This window comes from Chiloscyllium plagiosum, chromosome 12, assembly GCF_004010195.1.
Source record: "Chiloscyllium plagiosum isolate BGI_BamShark_2017 chromosome 12, ASM401019v2, whole genome shotgun sequence".
In the NCBI taxonomy this organism is placed as follows: Eukaryota; Metazoa; Chordata; class Chondrichthyes; order Orectolobiformes; family Hemiscylliidae; genus Chiloscyllium; species Chiloscyllium plagiosum.
In genome coordinates this window covers 10,289,252-10,306,933 of record NC_057721.1, presented here as the reverse complement: position 1 = coordinate 10,306,933, position 17,682 = coordinate 10,289,252, and the positions used below count along the sequence as shown (strand labels likewise).

General features: G+C 44.3%; 1 protein-coding gene across 1 annotated transcript in view; it reads left to right on the top strand.

The window, feature by feature from the left end:
* Positions 1-8,908, top strand: part of LOC122555486 — a 51,725-nt gene extending 42,817 nt beyond the window's left edge. The window contains exons 4-5 of the mRNA XM_043701512.1: positions 2,699-2,915; positions 6,682-8,908. Of these exons, the coding sequence (XP_043557447.1) occupies positions 2,699-2,915; positions 6,682-6,772 (308 nt within the window). The 3' untranslated portion in view covers positions 6,773-8,908. The remainder of the gene's footprint in view (positions 1-2,698; positions 2,916-6,681) is intronic.
* The last annotated feature ends 8,774 nt before the right edge of the window (positions 8,909-17,682 follow it).

Genomic DNA, 17,682 nt, shown 5'->3' with positions numbered 1-17,682 from the left:
CACCCGATCACCACACGCTCCTGCTGACACCCGATCACCACACACTCCCTTAAATTTTCAGCCAAGGGACCAATCTACTTTGGCTTTGTAAATATTCAGTAAGTGCCTCTGGAGCTCTCTCTCTCTTTCTCTGGGGAAGTGAATTCAGGGACTATCATCTCTCTCTGAACGATAGAAGAATGTTCCTCAGGTGCCTCTAAAATATCTGAGATAAAATTCAGCAGAATATTCATGTCCAGTCGGTAATTGTAATGCCCCTCACTTCAGACATTTGGATTTTGTAGGGATCCTAGCAGCCTCCTGCTGTATCGAACCCACACAACCTATTGGTTGGTGGTGAACGGATAATGCTGCTATATTAGGTAGATGAGATTCCCTACAGTGTGGAAACAGGCCCTTTGGCCCAACCAGTCCACACCGACCCTCCGAAGAGTAACCCGCCCAGACCCATTTCCCTCTGACTAATGCACCTATCACTATGGGCAATTTAGTATGGCCAATTCACCTGACCTGCACATCTTTGGACTGTGGTCATGGATGGGTTATGTATGGCGTGGCCTGTCAGAGGCTTAACCGACCTGCCCATCCCTCCTCTCCAATTGAATTTGTTCCAGGAAGTGCAAAACCAGAGACTGAGCTAAAGCTGACTGGCTCTTTCAATGGAAACTTGACACACATCTGTCCAGACTCTCAGCCCGATACAAGGCAATGAAGTGTGAAGTTACTTTCTAATTCAGGTCCAGGCAGTCATCTTCTTCACTACCAACAGAAATGAATCGGGGGAACCCCCATCAGAATTTGCTAAGGGTACCAGACTATTTGTCACAGGCTTCCTGATTGTGAGGGGAGTAAAGTGGCTGATTAAATGAAGTGGGGTTCCATTGAAGGGATTAGGAAGGGGAGCAGGGGCAGAGGCTGCCCCATAGTGGCTCAGAGGTTAAAGCCATTGACAAATAGCATTGTACCACCCAGACCGGAAGAAGTCAAGTCAATGGCCTGGTTTGAGATGAGTTAGTCTAGTGCTGGAATTTGCGAAAGTCTCAGCTAGTGCTCCGCCGCACCTCCAGGCTGGAAAATGTTTGTGTACTTTGGAATAAGATCATTGTGGTAAGATCAGGCGAGTGAACATTAACAGGCCCTTACTAAACGTAAGCTTGTACAAGGGGTAGTAAGAGGGGACATCTCTGGAACTGCCCTGTTCTATATGGTCTTATGCTACCATGATGTAGCTCCTCACAAAGATGCTCAGGAGTTATTATCATTATGGGCTAGGCCAGACCCTCTCAAAATATTTTCAGAAGGTAGTCTAGAGCCTATATTTTTCTTATTTTAAAGGCAGATGTAAAGTGAGTATCTCAGGTGTGATGCAGCTGGTCAAACCACTCGGCTTTAAGCAAAACAGAATTTATTTAAAAACTACAGTTGAAACACGAATGAAAGAAAGCAGAACTTAGAATACCTTAGCTATTGGAAAACTGAACTGACCCAATATAGCAACTTAATTGGGTGGCACGGTGGCTCAGTGGTTAGCACTGCTGCCTCACAGCACCAGCATCACAAGTTCGATTCCAGCCTCGGGTGACTGACTGTGTGGAGTTTGCACGTTCTCCCCGTGTCTGCGTGGGTTTCCTCCGGGTGCTCCGGTTTCCTCCCACAATCCAAAGATGTGCAGATCAGGTGAATTGGCCATGCTAACTTGCCCGTGGTGTGCAGGAATGTGTAGGTTAGGTGCATTAGTCAGAGGAAATGTAGAGTAATAGGGTAGGGGAATGGGTCTGGGTGGGATACTCTTTGGAGAGTCGGTGTTGGGCCAATTGGCCTGTTTCCCCACTGTAGGGATTCTATGATTAATTAATTAACTGTTCCAATCCAGTAACATTCCATAAACAATCCTCTTGGCAGAAAAGTAAATTCAAACACAGATTCTTATAGGCAGGAGGGAGCAATATCCAGAGGGAGATTTCAGGGGAATCTTGCAACACTTCTGGACTGAAACATCCTGTGACTGCTACAGCTAAAACAAAAACTAGAGCAAACTTGAACTGCGAGGAATGGCCGCTCCCCTTCCCTGGTTTAGCTGTTAATCCCTGCTTGTTTGCACACCTGCCTTTACAACCTCTCTTCGAAAATAGCCAAGGACAAAATAACCTTGTTAAAGCGGCAGCATCGTCACATTAGAGTTAAGCTCTTGTTAGCCCTTTACTGTAATTGGTGCCCAGGACTACAGGTTGATTAGATTAGATTCCCTACAGCATGGAAACAGCCCCTTCAGCCCACACATCCACACCAACCCTCCGAAAAGTAACCCCTGCAGACCTATTCCCCTACCCTATATTTACACCTGACTAATGCACCTATGGGCAATTTAGCATGGCCTATTCACCTAACCTGCACATCTTTGGATTGTGGGAGGAAACCAGAGCACCCCAGAGGAAACCCAAGCAGACACTGGGAGAATGTGCAAACTCCACACAGACAGTCACCCGAGGCTGGAATCAAACCTGGGACGCTGGCGCTGTGAGGCAGCAGTGCTAACCACAGCCACCGTGCTGTCCACTTGAGGCACAAGACAATTGATAATGCCCATTTGGTAACATAGTCCACGATGAAATAGTGCCTTCTGGAGAGGAAGGGAGAAAATGTGTATGTGTAGGTTTTGTGTTTGCTCAGCGTTTGTTCTTTGCCTCCCTCTTGTCAGAAAATGCAAGAAAGGTACAAGATGGAGTGGTCAGCAATTCCATTGTGTATTTCACTGAAGATCCACCACCGTTACTTGGCAACAGCCCATGCCCGCTCAAACTGCGGAGGATTCTCAACCTGAGCCCCTTCACGGTAACGGACCACACGCCCATGGAGACGGTGGTGGACATATTCCGCAAACTCGGCCTCCGACAGTGCCTGGTCACTCGCAGCGGGTGAGTCATGTTTGGTGATGTAAAGGACATCTTCTCAATGAGTTTTCTGTCTTCCCACACAACATCCGTCTGCTACAGTGACACACAGAGGGGCATCATATGATAATGATGCCCTAGGAAGCTATGACAGAGGGGTTGGGGGATCCCATGTATAATTCACAAAAAGCTAGCATAAAACTCCAATGGGTAATAGGAAAGGCAAGTAACACCCTTGGCCTTTATTTCAATGGGAATGGAGCACAAAAGTAATGAACTCTTGCTAAAACTATACATGCCTCTAGTCAGACCATTGCCTAGAATACTGTGAAACATTTTGGTCCCTTTATCGAAGGAAAGATATACTGCCCTTGGAGACAGTCCAAACAAAGTTCACTAAATTGATCCCAGGTTTGGAGGAACTGCCTTATGAGGAGGGGTTGAGTAGATCGGGTCTGTCACCATTGGAGTTTAGAAGAATAAGAGGTGACCTTACATACGTGACTTTCAGGAGGCTTGACAGGGTAGATGCTTAAAGGCTGTTTCCCCTTGTGGGAGAGTCCGTGACTGGAGGGCATGATCTCAGGATAAGAAGTCATCCATTTAAGACAGAGATGAGAGGGAACTTCTTCTCTCAGGAGGTCATGGATCTAGGTGTGGAATTCTTTACCACAGAGGGGCTTTTGAGGCTAAATCATGAAGCGCATTCAAGGCTGAGGTAGTCAGATTTTGACATCACTAAGGGATTCGAGGGGAAAAGGCAGGAAAGTGGAGTTCGGCTTGTCCGATCAGCCATGGCAGAGCAGACTGAATGGGCCAAATGGCGTACTCCTGCTCCTATCTCTTTTGATCTTATGATTAGGATAACTATCATCTTGATGAAAACCTTCCAAGCATAAAACAAAATGGAGGTTATGATATTTTTTAAAACACCATTAGCTTGTCTTTATAGAATACATTTGCTGTAATGAAACATACTAAGATATTTTTAAGAACAGTATTAGCCAAAGTTTGGCAAAAGTCTGCATGAAGCCTATGAATAGGAAGGGTTGAGAGGGATATGGGCCAAATGCTGGCAAAAGTAAATCCCCAGGACCTGATCAGGTGTACCCTAGAACACTGCGGGAAGCTAGGGAAGTGATTGCTGGGCCTCTTGCTGAGATACTTGTATCATTGGTAGTCACAAGTGAGGTGCCGGAAGACTGGAGGTTGGCAAACGTGGTGCCACTGTTTAAGAAAGGTGGTAAGGACAAGCCAGGGAACTATAGGCCAGTGAGCCTGACGTCAGTGGTGGGCAAGTTGTTGGAGGGAATCCTGAGGGACAGGATGTACATATATTTGGAAAGGCAAAGACTGATTAGGGATAGTCAACATGGCTTTATGTGTGGGAAATCATGTCTCACAAACTTGATTGAGTTTGTTGAAGAAGTAACAAAGAGGATTGATGAGGGCAGAGCAGTAGACATGATCTATACGGACTTCAGTAAGGCGTTCAATAAGGTTCCCCATGGGAGACTGATTAGCAAGGTTAGATCTCACGGAATACAGGGAGAGCTAGCCATTTGGATACAGAACTGGCTCAAAGGTAGAGGCCTGTGACCAGTGGAGTGCCACAAGAATAGGTGCTGGGTCCACAACTTTTTGTCATTTACATAAATGATTTGAATGTGAGCTGAAGAGGTACAGTTAGTAAGTTTGCAGATGACACCAAAATTGGTTGTGAAGTGGACAGCGAAGAAGGTTACCTCAGATTACAACAGGATCTAGACCAGATGGGCCAATGGGCTGAGAAGTGGCAGATGGAGTTTAATTCAGATAAATATGAGGTGCTGCCTTTTGGGAAATCAAGTCTTAGCAGGACTTATACACTTCATGGTAAGGTCCTAGGAAGTGTTGCTGAACAAAGAGATCTTGGAGTGCAAGTTCATAGCTCCTTGAAAGTGGAGTTACGGGTAGATAGGATAGTGAAGAAGAGTATTGAGTCAGGAGTTGGGAGGTCATGTTGCTGCTGTTAGGCAACTTTTGGAATATTGCGTGCAATTCTGGTCTCCTTCTGATAGGAAGGAGGCCAGAATTGCACGCAATATTCCAAAAGTTCCCTAACAGCAGCAACATGACCTCCCAACTCCTGTGCTCAATACTCTGACCAATAAAGGAAAGCATACCAAACGCCTCCTTCACTATCCTATCTACCTGCGACTCCACTTTCAAGGAGCTGTGAACCTGCACTCCAAGGTCTCTTTGTTCAGCAACACTCCCTAGGACCTTACCATTAAGTGGATAAGTCCTGCTAAGATTTGCTTTCCCAAAATGCAGCACCTCACATTTTTAATTAGGAACACGAGGGATTTGGTGTTTAAAATTGACCTAAAACAAAACTTTTCACTGTATGCAGGTACATATGACAACAAAAAATCAAATCACCTGCAACTTTGTTGGAATTTAATCCCCCCCCAACTACTTTTGTTGTCATCTGATGGGCAATGCTTGCAGTACATTATTTGTTAATTGGATGATGTGATGGTGAGTTTCCAAAATTATAATAAAACGGCTACTTTACTCCAGTAAGAGGCATTGTTCAGGAAGGGGATCAAACAAATTGGAGTTTGTATTGAGCTATGAAATACAGATAAGCCGTCTTTGGAAGACTGAATGATTCCTGATGATTTAGCAATTTTTAACAGCCCAAAGCAAACCTCCCGCAAACAGTGATGTGACAGTGAACAGACAACCTGCGCTGTCGATGTGGATCGAGGGGTACATATTGGTCAGGGACACCAGGAATTCTTCCAAAGAGTGCTGTGGGATCTGTTACATGGAGCTGAGCAGTTCGATGGGGAGGCCTTGCGTTAACTCCTTCTCTGATGGGCTCTGTCAGAATGGTACTGGACGGTAGTCCTGACCTTTATGCTCAAGCCTTGGCTTGGGTCCTCAAGCCAGAGTCTTGTGGTTCGGGGTGAGGAGTGCTACAAACTAAGGCATGGCTGACACTCTGAGCCTGTCAGTGGATGCTTTGAGAAGCTCAGAGGCAAGATGGGAGCTGACCTAAGGTGGAGTCAGGTCCAGGTCGCAGCAAAGGACCAACAAGTTGGAGGAGTAATGAAGGGTGGGCATTGGGAATTGGGACGGCACAGTACCTCAGAGAGGAGAAGTGAAAGCAAGCACAATGATCTTGAATGGAGTCCAGGATGGGTAAAGACAACAGAAGAGGAGTGAACAAGAGGAAGGGGACAGAATGATGATCTCAGACGTACAGCAGCAATCAAAATGTGTGTGCAAATACACTTGGAAAAGCTAAGTTGTAGTAGGCCTGGTTAGATTAATATTAAGATTCATAAAAAGCTGGCAGCAAAGAGGAGATAGTAGGAAGGAGTGCAGAGCTAAAGTCCAAGCTACTGAGGTGGGGATAACTCTGACATTGGCAGGATGGGATCATTGCAGAGCAGCAGCAAACCTCTCAGAGTTGAGAAGTGGGTGTAGCAAGTGGTTTCCCACTGTGGAGTGAGAGTGGTGTATCAGAGACCACATGGATGGTGGCATTTTCATGGGAGTGAGGACTTAGGGCATGGCCAGAGTTCATCACAAGGTGATGGCTAAGGACACCATAGACATTGTCATTATGCCTCTTTAGAGCAACTCAGGATTGGCAATAACCCCAGCCTTGTGTTGGCAAAATCTTTTACAACGTTCAAGAATTGTCTGCAGGAAAATCATCAGACAATTGTAACCTGTCCTGTACGTCAGTCATTTAGTAAACACGTTATTGGTATTTTTCTTCTTCTTCTTGCAGACGTCTCCTGGGCATCTTAACTAAAAAAGACGTGCTAAGACACATGGCCCAAATGGCCAATCAGGACCCGGAATCCATCATGTTTAATTGACCACTCGTGTGCCCACTGTGCTGCCTTGCCCAGTTCAGTTTTCGAAGCTAAATGGCAGAACAAATCCTCAGGACATGGTGGCTTCTCAGTGAAAGGAATTTTGATCACAGGATCCGCCAGAACTCCTCGCAAACACAGACTCGTTCGGAAGAGGACTGGACTAAGAGGTGAAGACTGCCTCATGGCGAGTTCACTGAGGTCTTTCAGATGACCGGAGAATGAGGAGCCAAAACTGCAGCTGTGTTGTCAAGTCTCATGTTATGGTTGATGCTGTATCTGATGTTAATGGCCAGCTTTGTCCCAGAACTACGCCCACTAGGGGTAAAACAGTAGAGGTTAATCAATGTAATAGCATGTCGATATTGGTCAGTGGTGTAGCAAACACTAGGTAAGAGCTACCATACGAGGCAAAAAAAGGGAATAGTCCTTAAATCTGTTTGGATTGATGCTTCATATAGGAAATGTCAGTATTAAAAATACTCGCACAATTTCCTCACTTATCCATCGAGTTTGGAAGAAGTGTGATGAGTGACAATAAATTGTGTTCACGTGTTATGTAGAATTCTACAGCCCAATTGGACTGTGCTAATGTTTATAATCCACTTGAGCCTCTGCCTATCCAATTTCTTTTCAAACTATGAGTATCTCCTTCTTTTCACTTCCTCTCATGCATTTACCTTCCCCTTAAATACATTGGTGTGAACACTTTCTGCCCTAGCCTAAGCAACAACAGTTTAACTCAATCAAACCATGGTATCCCTATAGTGAATCTGCAGTGTCCCCCTACTTCAAGGTCAGTATAACTTTCTTGTGATGGGCAGTGGGAGGAGGGCTATGAGGTGCTCTGACCTGGGAACAGTATTCTAAAGGGGAGCTAACCAGAGCTGTGTAGCTTCCACCCCTTAGTATCTCAGTCCTCATGAGCTATCAAGTTATGTTTAGAAACACTAGACAGTTTTGGAAGGGAGGAGCTGCACTATGCCAATAGAATTCCTTCCTGTGCCAAGTTTTATAATCCACTGCTGTCGACTCAGAACTCTATATGACTAGTGTGCACCTTGAGGATTTGATCTGTTGTGGGGCCCCACATTCAAAAGGAAAATTTTGCAGAAACACTGTTCCCATCATGTAAAGCTCTCCTATAGTTGCTTTCAAAGGTAAAATGAAGGCTTTGGAATTAACACTGGATGTGTTCATAATTTAGTTGCCATATGGGGAAAATTGCTCATATGGAGATTTCTTGCTTTCATGACTGTTGCGTTGTGCAACTTGCTTTTTTCATTTGGATACCATCAAACCTGACTAACAATTATCCGTGGTTAAACCAATGTGTCCTATGAGTTTCACACTGAAGATACATGGTATTGAGGAAATTGAAGCCTCGGCATTGAACAATGTCACAATGACTGCTCACCTGACTTTTCCTACTGTCTTCTGTCTGACTTCCCAGCTGCAATTCTCATCCCAACAAGTTTAATCACTTCCAGCAGAGCTCCTGATGCCTTCCTCATTGCTGCGACATGTCTGCAACCCTACCACCCTTCGAGATCCCTCCAACTCTATGTTTTTGCACTCCACTCCTCCAGCAATGGCCCATGCCTTTGGCTGCTCACACCCCAGCTTCTGGAGCTTCCTCGTTTAACCACTGCTCCTCTCTACTTTTCCTGTCCTGTTAAGCCACCCCGTAAACCTACCTCTTTGACAACACTTCTGGTCATTGATCCTGATGTTGCCTTAGTCAGCTTGATCTTTTTTTTAGTCTGGTAGTGCTCCAACTGCACTAAGCGTGCTATATTAGTGCAAGCTGTTGTTGGGATAGATTGCAATCAACAATGGAACTTGCCAATTTCAAGTGTAATTGTAATGTAATTGACAGTTGGTTTGTGAAGCTGGAAAGCACTGAGTCTTTGATGCGGTATTTGGAAGCCCTCTGTACACAGGAGGATTCCCATTTCGTATTAAAATGGGAGCTATGGACTTTAACCAATGGTTAAGCAGAACAGTTTCTTTTTAAAACCTTTAAGCACTGTATCAAATAAGAATTATTCTTAGTATGTCATCTGCATTTGTTTCAGGGGAAAGCTGTAAAATGACACAATTGTTTGCATGTTGAAATGTATTAAATCAGTAACGTTACTCATGATGTGCTTCACCGGTAAAACTGAGCTGAACTTGCTGATAGACAGCGATTTGTGAACTATATTGTATTGATGTCAGTGTGTGAATCCAGGGCATTGTTCTTTCAAATTCCATTCTCCTGTGTCCAATGATCCAATTTAATATGGGATAAAATTTCCACTGGAGTGTCAGGGAGAAAGGATTTGGGACAAATGTGCTGAGTATTTACACCACAACGAGGTGGAGATCTTGACAAGGTAACTTCCAAAAATCCATTCTGGGGAGAGCTCAGAAAATCAAGTGGTTAGCAGTAACTCTAACCTGTTAGTAGCTGGCAACTCAAGACTTGCTTTCAACCCCCTTGGCTTTTCAGTACATTTCATTGTTAAAAATGTGCCAAGTCATGCTTCAAAATGATTTATTAACTAACTACGTTTCAGTAACTAGGTTTAACTAGCATCAACGGTGTTCTGTTTCAGAGGACATGTTGGGATTTTTGAGGATGTGAACGATTGAATATTATTCCGTGCTGTTTAACTGCCAGTGGATATTTTTGTTGCACTTGACATGTTCAAGGCCAGTGGGTTCTCAAATGTTGCTGTAAACATGAGGACGACAGATAAAGCAAAAACAGAGAGTCTTTGAATGTATGATGCCATTTTGAGGTTAAAGGGAGATGAAGCAAATCCAATTGCATGCCCTCAGAGATGACTGAGCCAGCCACTAAATGTAGAGGCACTTAGGGATGAGCAACAATTACTGGTCTTGTCAGTGATGTCCATAATCCATGAAGAAAGAAAGGAAAATGGTTGCCCAGATTTGTAGCAGTTCAGGATTCTCAAAGAAGCTGGAGGAGGGGATTGACCATGGTTTAATGTACCACCCTCACTCAGATTATCTCCAAACCAGAATCTTTAAAAATCCAGGCTGACAATCAGGGGGAGGGTTGTACTGATGTCTTAGAGAATAATTAAAGATCCCACTGCAGTCTGAAGAAGTGCGTAGTTAGCCTTCTTGGTATCCTCGCCATTATTTACCCATCAGACAACATCAATAACAGCTTGGCGGCTGTTGTCGGAATTATGCTTGTCAGATCTTGCTTTGTGCAAAATGGCTGCTGTGTTCCCTGCCATATTACTATCAGCGACTAAATTTCACATTTACTTTGTTGGCTGGAAAGAACTTTAAGACATCTTGAGATTAAGCAAGATCCTGTGGAAATGCAAGATTTCAAAGAGAGGCCAGATAAACAAGGCAAAAAAGACTGGTTGTGACAGACTGAGGTTTACCATAGTCCTGAAAACAAACAGGGAATAGCATCTTGCTGCCTGTCAGAGGTCAGAGAAATGAGGTCACTTCATTTTACATTCATGGCCCCCCATAAGAGGGCACATCTAGGGCACAGAGTCCTGGTGGGTGAGGCTTAGCTGGGTAGAAAAATATCGTTCCCAGAAACAGTGCAGACTTGGCCTTCCTTAGTTCCAAGTCTCTAGGGAGTTCTGAGCCATGAGTGGGCACTGAACTGCAAGTGACCTCCCACATCCGCTGGAGAGTTAACCTTCAAATCTCCTTTGGTTAATCACGGACTGGCATTGGAGGGCAGAGGTGGTTGGGAATTTCCAACATGGGCGTGCCTGCTCCACTCACTCTTGTTGTGAGGACCAGGCAACTTCTGTAGTCTTTCCCCCAAAACAGTGGGGCTGAGCCAGGAGTCAGAGCCCTGCTGTTGCACTGACGACCATTCTGACAGGGGCGAGATAGGTCACAGAACGCACGTCCTGTGAAAAAGTTTAAAACCGTCTCATCAGAGTTCTGCTGGACCAGTCACAGGTTTGGGGCCGTGTACGTTTTGAATTTCCAGGTGTTGAAGTGTATCTGATCACTAAGGAGTATCCCCATTGATAGAGATGCCCTTACCTCACCTTTAATAAGTGTGTGGTGAAGTGTATGATGGTTTTGGTTGCACATCAGGCAAGTATAGAACACCAGGCCTGCTAAACGTCTTCAGCCAGAGAGTGGTGAATCTGTGGAATTCATTGCCACAGAAGGTGGTGGAGGCCAGATCATTGAGTATATTTAAGACAGAGATAATTAGGTTCTTGAGTATCAAGGGGATCAAAGTTACAGCGAGAAAGTGGGAGAATGAGATTGAGAAACTTATCAGCCATGATTGATTGGCAGGGCAGACCTCGATAGGCTAAATGACCAAATTTCTGCTGCTATGTCTTATGGTCTTGCATTATGAAGATCTTGAAGGGGAGGCCTCAGGGTCCAATCAAGAGTTCCAATTGTGGTCCATGCTTGTCGTGTGGCAGTCAACAAGACAGATTAGCTTGAGAAGATTCTGTATGAACTTCCCATTGAGCTCTGAGTGCCTTGCTTAGCTAATTCAGCTGTGAGTTACCCACATTGGTGTGGGACTGGAGTCACCTAGAAGCTTGACAGAACAAGGCAGCCATCTTCTTCCTTCTTTGAAGAATGTTAGTGAAGCAGTTGGGGTTTTATGTGAAAACATTACTGCTAAAGGACTTGGATTGGTCCGAACAAAACAATGTCAATGTTGATGGGATGTGAAGCACATCCAGAAAGGGTGGGGAACTACGGTTTAACATCCTATCCTGGTAACCTATTTGCTTCAGTCTCCCAAGATTTCAGTATTCCTCCAAACCTAGCTTCGTCTGTATGGCCAATTTTCTTCGAAGAAGCATGTACCTTCAACTGTCCAAACCAAAGGCTGTGGAAGTCCCTGTCCAAATTCCCCATTCATCTCTGCTCCTTGCAATCTCCTCTGTTTCGCAAACTTCTGGTCACCCGTTCTCATGTTTCCTCCTCCGGCTCCGTGTCAATTTTTGCCGGATTTCCTGTGAAGCGGTATTTATCTATGTATATAATTGTGAGTTGTTGTTGTTGTTGTTGTTGTTGTTGCTGTTGATGGAATGCCAAACATTAAAGAACAAATTTGAGGAAGTGAATTATTCAGACACAACATCTTCAGGTCCACCGGGTCGGATTAAGTGTCCAGGATCCTTCTATCAATTTACTCACTCCTGACTGAAGTACAAAGGCATTTTTGTGTAAATGTTGGTCATTGGGAAGATTGCAGCAAATGTATGGCGATCAGGTCAAAGGTAAAACTGACCACAGGTTGCAGTCGTCATGGATAGCAGTCGGGCCTAGTTTGACCCGCTTCAGGAGACTGGATGTTCTGAGTGCTTACCCAGAGTCAGGTACCTTCCATGTCACATGCACACATCAGACACAAGGCTCTCCCACTCTTCTGTCCATTCATAGCATTCAAATGATCTCGTATTGGAAAAGCCAAACCCAATGATTGTTTTAACAGTGTCATAAGGATTGTTTAATATGGAGATATCCAGTGACTTGTTTGTTACCTGTAGCTGTAGACCTTCCTAAAGCTGATAAATAATTTCCATTTAACAGGATCTAATACTCAATCCAAATACCTGAAGAAATGTTGAGTAACTGGCTATTAAAGGTTATCTAACACATTAGTGTAGCAAATGGGTGAGCTGTTCCCAATCTGTGCAAAGGCTGCTCCCACCAGTAAAGTGGTAAGCTGATTCCTGTTTTTTTAAGGCATCCATGAAGTTGTTGGGGTGTTTGAATATGTAAGTTAGAGTCTTAATGTATGCTATACGCCTTTTTTTGAAAGTTTGGTCCTCTTGATAAATAAAAAGCAAAATACAGCAGGTGCTGGAAATCTGAAACAAAGACAGCCAACTCAGCAACTCCTGCAGCATCTGGGGAGAGAGACACAGCGTTAATGTTGTGAGTCTGGTTTGACTTCTTCTGAACTGTAGTCATGGGTTAAGGGCCGGGCTTGGTCCTCGCAGTTCTTTAGTGATTCCCATGACTAGAAAGGCATGTGTTTTCCACCGGAACAACTTCCTATGGAGCCGGGTGGAGCAGGATTGCTCCCTAGATCTCCGGAGTCAGGGTTCACCCGCATGCTCATTCCGACTCTGCCTCCCTGGGCCTCACTGAAGGGCCTCCGGAAGGCATTCAGCCTCAAGTTGACATCTGTTGCCTCCACGGGCAGCTTGATGAGGTGGAGGCCTAAGAATCAAGTTATTTCAGTACATGGGAGGGTTTTAATGCTGCAGGATTGAAAACTGCTTTCGTTACTTTCGATTCCATTGAATTAGGAGTGCACAAAAATTCCTGGAAACGAAGGAGATTACGGCATGTTATCTGTGGTGGCCTCACCTTAACTGTCTATGGACTGATTGGTTTCCCTTGTCAATGGCTTTGGCTTCTTCCGGTCGGGAGGCCAGGGCCAATCAGCTTTTGCACATGACTCCATGAAAACTGAAAAGCTGACAAGACGCCCAGTCTGACAGAGCGTTAAAATGAACTGATGTTGGTGATTGGAATGTGGTTGGGCGGAAAGCAATTTCCAGTGTGCACACAGCAATCTTGTAAATGAGGATGTAATATTCCCAATTACACCTTAATTATTTAACTCATAAATCTCATGCGTGACTTTGGGTTGCCACATGCATTTGTGTGTAAAATGAGCATGATTAATCTAATCGAGATCCAGCATATGCCTCCAGCTGTCCAGGCTCACAGCCTGAGTGATGTGCTGTAGACTCATTGACTGTAGCGTTGCGAGTCAGAGCATATCTTTTGAATCCAATTAACATCTCAAAGTCCCAAATTAATTGACCTTCCACTTCACATGTGATTAACAGGTCAGGCCAGCATTTCAACCCGACCTCTGATTACCTCCTTCTCCTTATGATTGCCTATGTTCATTGTATAGTTGATTACATCTAGCCTGAGAGTGCAACACTAAGTGTGGTAGCATTGATTGATGGAAACAATGTGGTTAAAGTGCTCCCATCGGGGACATGTGCAATAGCTTTGCATGTGTCAAAACATCAAACAATTTCTGTTCATGCAACCGATCACTGTACCAACCTTTTCAGGTGTCAAGAGATAACAGTTTCCATTTGTAATAATTCTGAGGTTATTGTTTGATGTGCATCCCATTCCAAAGGTACAAGCAGTAGGAGGATTTAGCTGTTGAGCTATGTACACCACAGTCTTCTGATATCACAATTGATTTAGGGTGTAGCTTTGCTCGCTGAGCTGTAGGTTTGATACCCAGACATTTCATTACCTGGCTAGGTAACATCATCAGTGGCGACCTCCAAGTGAAGCGAAGCTGTTGTCTCCTGCTTTCCATTTATATGTTTGTCCTGGATGGGGATCCTGGATTTTGTGGTGATGTCATTTCCTGTTCGTTTTGTGAGGTGTTGATAGATGGTATCTGGATCTATGTGTTTGTTTATGGCGTTGTGGTTGGAGTGCCTGGCCTCTAGGAATTCTCTGGCATGTCTTTGCTTAGCCTGTCCCAGGATAGATGTGTTGTCCCAGTTGAAATGGTGGTTTTTTTCATCCGTGTGTAGGGCTACGAGGGAGAGAGGGTCGTGTCTTTTTGTGGCTAGCTGGTGTTCGTGTATCCTGGTGGCTAACTTTCATCCTGTTTGTCCTACGTAGTGTTTGGTTTTGTCCATGGGTTGTACTGGGACCCAGTACAACACATGGACAAAACCAACGTCATCTACAAAATTCCATGCAAGGAGTGCCACAAACATTACGTAGGACAAACAGGAAGAAAGTTAGCCAGCAGGATGCACAAACACCAGCTAGTCACAAAAAGACACGACCCTCTCTCCCTCGTAGCCCTACACACGGATGAAAAAAACCCACCAATTCAACTGGGACAACACGTCTATCCTGGGACAGGCTAAGCAAAGACATGCCAGAGAATTCCTAGAGGCCTGGCACTCCAACCACAACGCCATAAACAAGCACATAGATCCAGATACCATCTATCAACCCCTCAGAAAACGAACAGGAAATGACATCACCACAAACCCCAGGATCCCCATCCAGGACAAACCTATAAATAGAAAGCAGGAGACAACAGCTTCGCTTCACTTGGAGGTCGCCACTTATGTTACCTAGCCAGGTAATGAAACCTCTGGATATCAAACCTACAGCTCAGCGAGCAAAGCTACACCCTAAACCTTCACCTGAGCTACAAACCTTCACAAACCTTGCATCACAATTGATGTGCTTTGGGATTGTACAGCCTCGACATTCTAAACTAACAGCAGCAGCCCACAACATTGACATGGAGACAGTGAGGTCTGCAGATGCCGAAGATCAGAGTTGAGAGTGTGTTGCTGGAAAAGCACAGCAGGTCAGGCAGAATCCGAGGAGCAGGAAAATCAACGTTTCGAGCCGCAGCCCTTCATCAAGAAGCTGGTATTTAAGCCAAATTTATAGAATTAAGTTTTCACTACGTGTGAAATTTGTATTTGCGTAACTGTTCAACAGGCACTGCTGCAAATTCATGTCTGCTCTTGATATCCTCTAGTGTGCACGCTGAAGATCTCTCTTCCAAATGGACTTGGGTGGCCTATCATGCTATTGAAAATGTTACAATATGTTAAAACATCGCAAAATTCTTACATTAAAAACAGCCATTCATCTCGGTGCAGAAGATATTGGAATCCATTTTCCCATAGGTCAGGTATTTTGAACTCTTCTTTAAGGGAAAATCTTCATCATTGTTTTATTGTGACTTTTAGTGGGTCTTCATACAAAATATTGTATTGACGTTATCACCCTATATTGCATCTGTTGAAGAAATTTGTTCTTGATGAGCATTGCATCAATTCAGTTCAATTGTAGGGCAAATTCAGTGGATACAGAGAACAATACAACACATGAACAGGCCCTTCAGCCCTCCAAGCCTGCACTGACCCATTTTGCCCTTCCATACTAAAGCAGTTTTCACATACAGGATGCCTATCCCTCTATTCCCTTCCTATTCATGTATTTGTCCAGGTGCATCTTGAATGCTGCTATTGTGTCTGCTTCCACCAACTCCTTCGGTAGCACGTTCCAGGCTCTCACCACCCTTTGTGTGAAAAACCTGCCTCGCACATCTCTTTTAAACTTGCCCTCTGTGCAGCTTCAACCTGTGTCTCCGTAATTGACCCCCTCCACCCTGGGAAAAAGTCTCGTACTTTCCACTCTACCCACGCCATTCGCAATCTTATAAATGCCTATCAGCTCACTTCTCAACCTCCTGCATTCCAGTTAAAACCAACCCAGTCTAGCCATCCTTTCTTCAGAGCTAAAATCCCGCAAACCACACAACATCCTGGTAAACCTTTTCCGCACTCTCTCCAAAGCATCCACATCCTTCTGGTAGTATGGTGACCAGAACTGTACACAATATTCCAGGTGTGGCCTAACTAAAGTTCTCTAAAGCTGCAGCATAACTTTTCTATCCATATAGTCAATATCCCTTCCAATGAAGGCAAGCATGCCGTAGGCCTTTTGTATGACCTTAAATACTTGCACTGGCACCTTCAGTGATCTGTGGACCTGCACACAAGGATCCCTCTGCAAATCAATACTCCTACTTTCCACACTGTAAGTAATCTAATCTAATCTAAGGGTTCTGCCATTCACTGTATGATTTCCACCTGTACTTGACCTTCCAAAATGCATCACCTCAGATTATACTCCATCTGCCATTTTCCTGCTCATGCCTCTAACTGATCTGTATCGTGCTGTATCATCTGACATTTCCCCTCACTATCCACCAATCTTTGTATCAACCGCAGATTTATTAATTAGACCCATCCCATTTTCCTCCAAATTATTTCTGTAGATTATGAACAGCGGAGGTGCAAGCAGTGATCCCTGTGGAACACTACTAGTCACAGCCCTCCATACTGAAGACTCCGTTACGCATAACTCACAAGGTTTATGATATTAACTTTTATTAGAATAAATAGAACACAAACTTTAGCTGCCAATGTCTAATGCTCGACTTGACCACTTCGTAGGGTGACATTCCTGATAAAGGGCTTATGCCCAAAACGTTGACTCTCCTACTCCTCGGATGCTGCCTAACCGGCTGTACTTTTCCAGCACCACACCTTTCAACTCTGATCTCCAGCATCTGCAGTCTTCAGTTTCTCCTCTTCATAGAGTGAAAATGCCTTGGCCTGATAAAATGGATCGACTTGTCTGAAATGTCCTTTACAATTGATACAAAGGCCATAGACTGGTGCTCAAAATAGCAATGCAGAAACCATTGTTTTAATTTCAGATTTCAAACACTCTCAGTATGTTGTTTTTGTAATTCTTGAGGATATCTGCATTTCTCCAATCCTGGCCTCTTAAGTATCTCCAATTTTAATTACTGTAACTTTGGCACCCTTGCCTTTCCTTTGTGAGGATTATAGCAACAGAATTCTCTCTGTGCCTCAGGACCTCTCTCTGTGCTTAAAGACAAACTCAAAACCTATCTGTTTGACTGAACTTTTGGCCCTCTAATATTTCTTTGGATATATGCAGTGTCAAATTCTGCTTGTACATATGCCTTCAGAGATTTGACTATATTAGCAGGACCACGTAAATGTTGCTCTCCTTTCCTGTTGATTTCACTAGAGGAGAAACCTGGTTTCTAAGACATTGTCACCTGTTTTTGCCTCAGTGCTTTGCACTGATTCCAAGCCTGCACATTTCAACTTGTGACATTGAATGACCTTGTAACAGGAAGGAAATCCAGGGGACTGTTCCCAAGCCACTGTGCGAGATCGGGCTACAATTGGACCAGCAATTGTAAAGTACACTTGTCTTCCGTCAAAAGTTAAAGTAATTCTGGGCAACAAAGACCTTCACTCTCATGATTACATTGGCAATGCAAAGCTGTACATGGGCAATGCTATCATCCA